Consider the following 7,695-nt stretch of genomic DNA (forward strand, 5'->3'; position numbering starts at 1 on the left):
AAGAAGTAGTGGGTGAGATTTTTTGAAAGCAACTTTCCCAACCCTGCTGCTTTCTCTGCAGTCTTTTTGCCTCCTCTTGTTTGTAAACTGTGCGCATGTCCCTTTAAGAGAGAACAGCCCGAAACAGGGCGTAAATGTGGCATGGCTTTTACGGCTTATGTAGATTTGCAGTGCCCTCGTAAGCCATTATTTTTTACTCTAAAATGGTCTGGCAGTCTGATCCAGGTGTGGGCACTTTTGCTTTTTAAAGACTGTGCAGTCCGCAGACACAGCCACGTGTCCATCTGACATATAATCTTTGTATTGTCCTAAACTGTATCAAAAAAAAAAAAGAAGAAGAAAAAAGACGTTGACATCACTGTCAGCGATGCCATCCCTGTGAAGAGCATCATTGTTGCTAAACCCGAGGGTTGAGACAGTGGGGACTGTGTTGAAAGGTCACAGAGCATCTGATGCAAAGATCTGGACACACTGTGGTGAACTGCTCGTTTTCAAAGCGAAGGGACATGAATGATACGTCTTGCGTTTATCAAATACCACAACTCTTGCCGCAGGTCACTTGGGGTAAGATTTAGCAAATGTACTTTTTTTTTTTTGGTGGAGGCCTAAAAATACAGCTTCTCTGCTCATTTCTCTGGGAGCTCTCTCTCTCTCTCTCTCTGTATTATTTGTTCCCTTGATTCTTGCACACATGCACAACTCATTTTCTACTGTGCACCCCTTGTCTGTTCCCTTTAGTTTTGTATTAAGTCCACTACTTTGTAACGCGAGGGGGATTTTGTTCCTCATGTGAAGACGGCACTAATCTCCAGGGTGGGTGCGTTTTTGACACATGAAGTTGTTTTTCGCTGGCACAGGGTTACATTGTAGTGTAAATATCTGTTTTACAGTGAGATAAGAGGTGGTTACATTTATGAAGAAAGGAACTCCTGAAGGAGTAGCTGACACGTTGCTCCCCGTGTGTATGTGTGTGTGTGTGACTCTGTGTGACAATGTACAATTTGACTGAGTGTAGCTTCCAGTGTACATAGATACTTCGATCAAACCTTGAAAAAATGTAACTTTGCCTGCATAACTTATATTTTACTGTCTTGCAAACAAAGAGAAACCAAAAGAGAGAAGAGACAACTCATACTGAATGTATCCTGTCTGTTACCCAAACCTACAGCATATCTAACCTAAGGGGACAAAGCACATCACGTGTTTTAATGGTATTTTTCTTTTTTTGTCTTTGAACCTGTCCCATAAAAAGAAAACAAATGCAAACATTTAACATTGTGACTGAAGGACTAAAAGATTATTCACAGAGGCTCAAAATGTGCTCGCCTGTTTGCAGAAAGTCAGAGAAGAGTTTTGTATTTACTATTCATAACCAGGTCATATTCGCTGAAACAGGCTAATCCTAGCTGTTATGTTGAACATCCACATTAGCTTATCTTCTATGTTAACATTTGGAATAAAACTGTTTGTTTGAGAATATGTGCAGGGATATTTTATGACTTACATACTGTGTAAAGAACAAAATAGTGGCATCCTGCCCACAATGTGAACTGTAGGATTATGATCATAACATTCTCATATAACATGTGCTCCATGGTGGCTTCTCAGTTTCCATCATTCTGTGCACTTTGCTGAACAACATATCTCTGCCAAGACCCAACAGTCCCATTCTGAAAGCACATCTAAATTCACTAGATGCAGATTTTTATTTGGATCTCAACCAAATTTCACACACTCATAAATATCAGTCCCCTAAACACGACAGATGTTTTTTTCTATGAAATGAAAATTCCTGGATCCGCCCCCTGATCCAGAACTGCACCAAAATGTAATGGGTTGCTTCTTGGTTCATGCCCCGCCCCTCAAAAAAATGTTCATGGAAATCGGCTGTGTGGTTTTTGCATAATTCTGCTAACTATCTAACAAACGCAGACAAAATTGATAACTAACAAACTTCATTTGTGTGTGTGTACAAAACTCTAATCCCTCTGATGCACAACACATATTTTTGATTGTGGATTTAAAGGAAGTAGAAAGTGAAACAAGCAGGGTTTGTTTTGTTACTTTGGTTAAACAGGGTTTTGAAAACAAGACACTGCACAGCAAACATGTTTTGAAAACTCGCTAGAGATCATAAGTTAAACTAATAAACCTTGACACCAGTGGATAACACTTACAACATGATACATACGTCATAGATCAGCAAACACTAAATCTACCTTTGACCCTAAGCAGCATTTCTTCATTTGAGGCTCATACTGAAGTGCCTCATGGTGTCGTACAGTAAAATAGGAAGAGATTATTTTGTAAGCCTAGAAAAAGGAAGCAACATGTACTGAGCATGGAAACATTACCATGACTCTTTTTGTGCTCCTACCTAAAGGAGATATATTCATTTTGCAGATGTCTTAAGCCTCTAGCTAGCTTTGGCCCATCGAAAGCTTGATTATAATCACCTATGCTGTAAGTGCAAACAGTACAATTTCATAAAGGATTACCAAGGTCACGATTTTAGTTTTAACAGTAGGATATATTTTCAGGTTTGGTAAGTAATAGCTCTTGTCTTTGATTTACTAGATCAAAGGGGGTGACAATTTATGTATAAAAATGTCATTTCAGTCAGAGTAATGATCAAGACATTTCTAACTTGCAAATAAACAAGCCATTTTTTCACTTTCTTCTGTGACAGACAGACAGACAGAAAGAACTCAAACTAAATGGACCCCTGTCCTCCTCACATCCCACGTGTGGCAGCTCTCTGCCAGTGGACCCCAGGGTCATTCAAATGGACGGTCCAGGAGCAGCATCACAGCTGCAGTGCCCGCCGCTGTCTGTGCTGCTAAAATAGCAGAACTCCGCTGGGACACGCCACACACACTTAACCACAAAACAGAGAACATCTGCGACGCCAACACTGTTAATCTCTCCGCTAATGGACTCCATAATGTCATCAGAGTGAGAGATGAGACATATGTGTGTGTTGCAGACAGCCACCCTCTTGATAAACATTATCACGTGTGCTGAAAAACGTTGGATGTCTCACCGCCAACACTGTCGGAGAAAAAAATAAACAGGCTTCAACACATGACTCATCCTTCCTGCAAAGGAACAGGCTGGACGAGGTGGAGAAAAATAGAAACGAGTGGCTGTGGAAAGTTAATAAGCACATTCGAGACGTACAAGCCCCCACATCTAATAAAGTGCACTTCATATCTTGTCTCGTTGTTGCTTTTGGATTAGATCAGAGATTGTGTTCCTGGCCAGGACAGTAGCAGCCTGTAGCTGCTGCTGTTTACCCAAGGTCACAGGACACAGTTGCAATAGCTGGTAAAAGAAATACACAGTTCTCAAGTTAATATCTCTTTTACTGTGGGATGGAGCTGGTAGAATATTTTTCTTATCGTCAAAAAAAAATCCACTCAAAAGACAAAACCCTGAATTGATCCTATTAGGGTCGTAAGTATTGCCTGTGTAGTCAAATCCTGACGTCGCCTATTTGTCTGCACCATAAAGCTCCATTGTTTCCAAAAACACATCAATGAGCCATTTCATTGCACCTTCATTATAATGAAAACAGCCACTTTAATTTAACTTTCCATAGGGCAATACACCATCCTTCTACATGAAGTACTCACCAGAGCATCAAATGTGTATTCATCAATTCCCCAATAATTCTTTTGTTTTAATAACATTTGATAAGAGCTAACACCCAGATAATTATTGAGCCTTATTAAAATAAGTCTTCAGTGGGAGCCACGAGACAGAAATAAGGAGACAGACTAACATATTCTTGGTTTTGGTCTTTGCACAGGATTTAACAACATTAGCTTTATTCTTCTAGTTGTATTAGTGAATTATTATAATTATCATATTGCTATGGTTTCACTTTTACAGATTTTACACCAAATCATGTCACAACATAGTAGTTTTCATTTGTTGACCGTATCAAAGTCACTCAATATAGATATTGTATCAATTGGACAAGCAAACAACCAGATACCACCCCAGACACAAATGTTCCTCCCTAATTCATCCCTGCTGTCTGCACATCTGTTGCATCATCATTCAAATCCCTACTGGCTGCTTTGCAACAAAAGTCCCTGACATCATTTCAACACGCTGTGGCCTTTTAGCCTCCTCTGCCTGCAGAGGGAATACACACTCCCCACAGCTGATTAAGTGCTTCTCATGGCTGCTTTTAAAACTGTATCCATGCCCTGATCTTTTGCCAAATGATTATTGTTTACCTTGTCCACTAAATTTGATGTCAACAACAATAATTATTATAATTACAAGTGCAGAAATGAACAAAGGGTGAGTCCGATGATCACAGGTTACCTTTATTTTCTACTAAAATACATGTTTCATGCAGGCTTTGTCACTTTTCCACAACAGTCAACAAAAACACAATGAAACTCGCACGGAGTCGCCTCGAGCCATTTTGCCTCACGACATCGGGCAAAGACGGATGTTAAAAGTTGTTCATTACAAGGTCTTGTATGTTTGCAAAATCCTAGCGACTTTGTAAAGAGTGTAATATGTTGTAACATGCGTTCATGTGACATCCCAGAGCCAGCTGATCGTACTTGGTCATATTCCTGCAATTGATAAATAATGATACGATAGTGCTTGTTTGGAAAATCATGCAAAATGTGCTGGAAAACTGGAAAAGAATAAGAAAACATTGCTGGAAAATTAAGGTCAAAAGTCGCCGAAATGCTGTCGACAGAAGTCGTTGGGTGAAGGTTCTTAAACTCTCTCCATCAATCTCCAACCAGCTGTGTTACAAGCTGGTACAGTTTAGTTGGTCTCTTCATTGATCATTAGCTGGATGTGGCCAGTAAGAAGTAAATGTTTCTTTTCTGTGACCCACAGAAAAGCTTGTGTGCTGACAGGCGACAGCGGCACAGCTGAAGTTCAGAGAGCGGAGTAGAAGGCATATGTGAATCAGAGTACACTGGATCTCAGGGAGAGACTGAGCATGGAGAAAACTCTTCACTCGACTTTACAAGGCCCGCGAATGATCTTCATATGAAAATAAAAAGAGGTAGGCAACTTCTCTCCACTGCTCAGGAATACTGACACTTTAATAAGATGCAGAGTTGGGTATGAAGTGCTCGGCAAACATGCTACACACATCGTCTGTTTAAAAAAAATGACAGTCCGGCACAGCATGCTTCGAAATCTACCACCCTCCCCTTTTCCTTCCTTGTACAGTTGGTTGCATATCAACACTATTAGGACTTCAATTACGTTTTCATGTAAACAGGGAGACAACAAAACACACGGCTCATGCATTATCATCTCCAGAATGTAGAACAACAGTAAACACAGACGGATGTTACTGCACAGCATATTCAGCGGCGGCGGCGGCGGCAGGGGGGGGGGGGGGGGGGGGGGGGGGGGGGGGGGGGGGTTGGGGTAGTTTGGATTTTAAGGTTGCATGAGAATGTCAGGGAGCTCTGTCAAGTAATACACATATAAAGCAACCACGATTCAATGCATCTTCTTTCCTTTCTTACCGCCTGTCTGCATGACATCATTAAGGGTAAACGACATGAAGGCAATCTGCTCAAGTTCACTCTCTTTCCCGCACTCCATCAGGCACGAGAACTGATCCTTGTCTCCGTTGTAGGCCAGGTCCGAGTAGCCGCTGGGTCCCCTGTGGAAAATCCTGGGACGGTCCCATCCCGACGAGTGCAGGGGGGACCGGTTCAAATACACACCCATGTCCCTTCTACTACACTTTTTGGTCGGATGCATGAAGAGGAGCCAGGTTTGTGTGTCGGGAGACAAGAGGGACGTGCCGCAAGCTTTGCTTTCGGCGTCGTCGTTCGGGACAAATTCTGGAGCGGGGAAGCCGATGATGCTGCCCTGACAACCCGTAGGTGGTTCGACGAGCTCTCGGGCCGTGTGGGGCTTGTCGAAATACAAGCCGCTGTTTTCGCTTAGGGCCTCGCATCTGTGACCTCCGTTGTGACGGGCATTGCAGTAAAGATGACTCCTGCCCTCGTGGTCTATAATCTCTGCCATTTCGCATTCACACGACTTTTTTCGAAGCATCTTACCTATATGCCACGTCTGTCCAAAGTCCTCGCTATAAATGGACAGTGCACGTGGGTACACTGTGAAAGGAATGGGGTAGGAACAGCATCTGTAAGGGACGTAGTAGGCGTAGGCGGGGATGATCAACCTGCCGTTCTCCAGCTGAACACCGTGGCCTGGACCCACAGCGAACGTGGCCCACTTGTGGATAGTTTCGCCAACCACACTCTCTGTCAAGTCTTTTGCTGGACTCCAAGTTTGCCCGTCATCACTGCTGCTAACACAACAGAGGCGGGCCTTGTTCTTACCTGTGAGGATCTGCCTCCTCTCTGTGGTGTTTCCCCACACGCAGACGAAGAATAAAAACAACATTTTGCTGTTTTTCTCATACACCGGGCAAGGGTTCATGGTGCGGCGGTTCGGTAGGAGCGCTGTTGACAGCTCCTGACTGGGGGACCACTGGAGGAAGACAAAAAAAACAAAGGACAAGAATGAGAAAAGGTGGGCTCAGATCCTGCTGAGGGGTTTTCAGTCTGAAAGCAACAGGGGTTAATGAAAGGTGCAGACACCAACCTGAACAGTTCCGTCATCTTTCAGCGTCCCTCTTCTCATCACTAGAATTTTGGCATCCTGATCCTGAGGGGAGGCTCTTTTCTCTGCAAAGGCGAGGAAGGTGCGACTGTGCCTCAGATAGACGAGAGCAGGGATCCTGTATGTGATCCCACTGAGCTCCTTCTCGAACAAAGTTGTCTTGACCAGTTCCTCCATGCTGCCACTCTTCGACGCCGTGTTCCCCATGGTGGATCAGAGCTCCTGGGGACAGACAACGATCCGGATGTGTGACAGGCGTGTGTTTGTGCTCTTGTTGTGGCTCTAAAAGCCCAGACTGGTGCTCAGAGTTGTGCGATACATGACACATGACCGCACAGCCACACACTGAATCGAACGCACAGTGCGTGGACTGCAACGAAGCCTCTTACCTTCACTTGTCACTCGTCACCCTTGGCTTTTGGCGTGAACGACATCGTAGCGTCTAATCTCACGCTGAACCAGGGACCTTTGGTGTTCACGACACTGACGCTGTGGGTTCATCGGAAGAGAAGACTTGCTCTGGAGCGAGAGAAGACACTCGCGCGCACTTCCTCGTTTGTCGTGACGTAGCCTGGAGCAGCAGACTATATTGAACGTGTGTTTTCCCGTTTTTATGCTAACATCATAACAGACAGGCTAACTGCTAGCTGAAACAGGAGATGAGGAACCAGTCTCCCGCTGCACTCGCAAGAATCGGCGTCCGTGATATGCGCACTGTGCTAGCAAACAGGTTTACCGCTGGCTAGCAAAAAGAAACGAATAGCGGTGGGACGTAACGTTTTCTTGCTAATAATCATATAAAAAAAACTTGCGTTGCGTGCTGGAAAACAGCAGGATAAACGTAACAACAGCTGTTAAATACCCTTAAATATCCCAGGCTAGCTAGGTGGTGTATCATCTTATCATCGAGTTCAATCTTTGAGCATTTACGATCTGTAGCCACCTTCATCGCCCCCTGCCGGACCGGAGGGGGACACTCCCATTTAAAACGCTGTTGCTAGGATACGCAGCACCACATTGGCGCTGCAGCAGTTTGTGCAGCGCGTGAGAAGCGTAACT

At 44.0% G+C, this 7,695-nt stretch overlaps 1 protein-coding gene across 2 annotated transcripts; it reads right to left on the bottom strand.

Annotated features, from left to right (window-relative positions):
* Nucleotides 1-4,561: 4,561 nt before the first annotated feature.
* Nucleotides 4,562-7,545, bottom strand: neu3.1 (sialidase 3 (membrane sialidase), tandem duplicate 1). 2 transcript variants are annotated; one of them, XM_034606528.1, is made up of 5 exons: nt 7,478-7,545; nt 7,026-7,443; nt 6,619-6,858; nt 5,406-6,504; nt 4,562-5,367 (listed from the first exon to the last, which is right to left on the bottom strand). In XM_034606528.1, exons 3-4 carry the CDS (start codon nt 6,841-6,843, stop codon nt 5,497-5,499), a joined length of 1,233 nt encoding a protein of 410 aa, XP_034462419.1. In that variant the 5' UTR covers nt 6,844-6,858; nt 7,026-7,443; nt 7,478-7,545; the 3' UTR covers nt 4,562-5,367; nt 5,406-5,496. The 2 variants fall into 2 exon arrangements, with proteins under 2 accessions (XP_034462419.1, XP_034462420.1); XM_034606529.1 differs by lacking the exon at nt 7,478-7,545 and having other exon boundaries at nt 7,019-7,206.
* Nucleotides 7,546-7,695: the final 150 nt, after the last annotated feature.

Source organism: Hippoglossus hippoglossus, chromosome 14, assembly GCF_009819705.1.
Source record: "Hippoglossus hippoglossus isolate fHipHip1 chromosome 14, fHipHip1.pri, whole genome shotgun sequence".
NCBI classification, from domain to species: domain Eukaryota; kingdom Metazoa; phylum Chordata; class Actinopteri; order Pleuronectiformes; family Pleuronectidae; genus Hippoglossus; species Hippoglossus hippoglossus.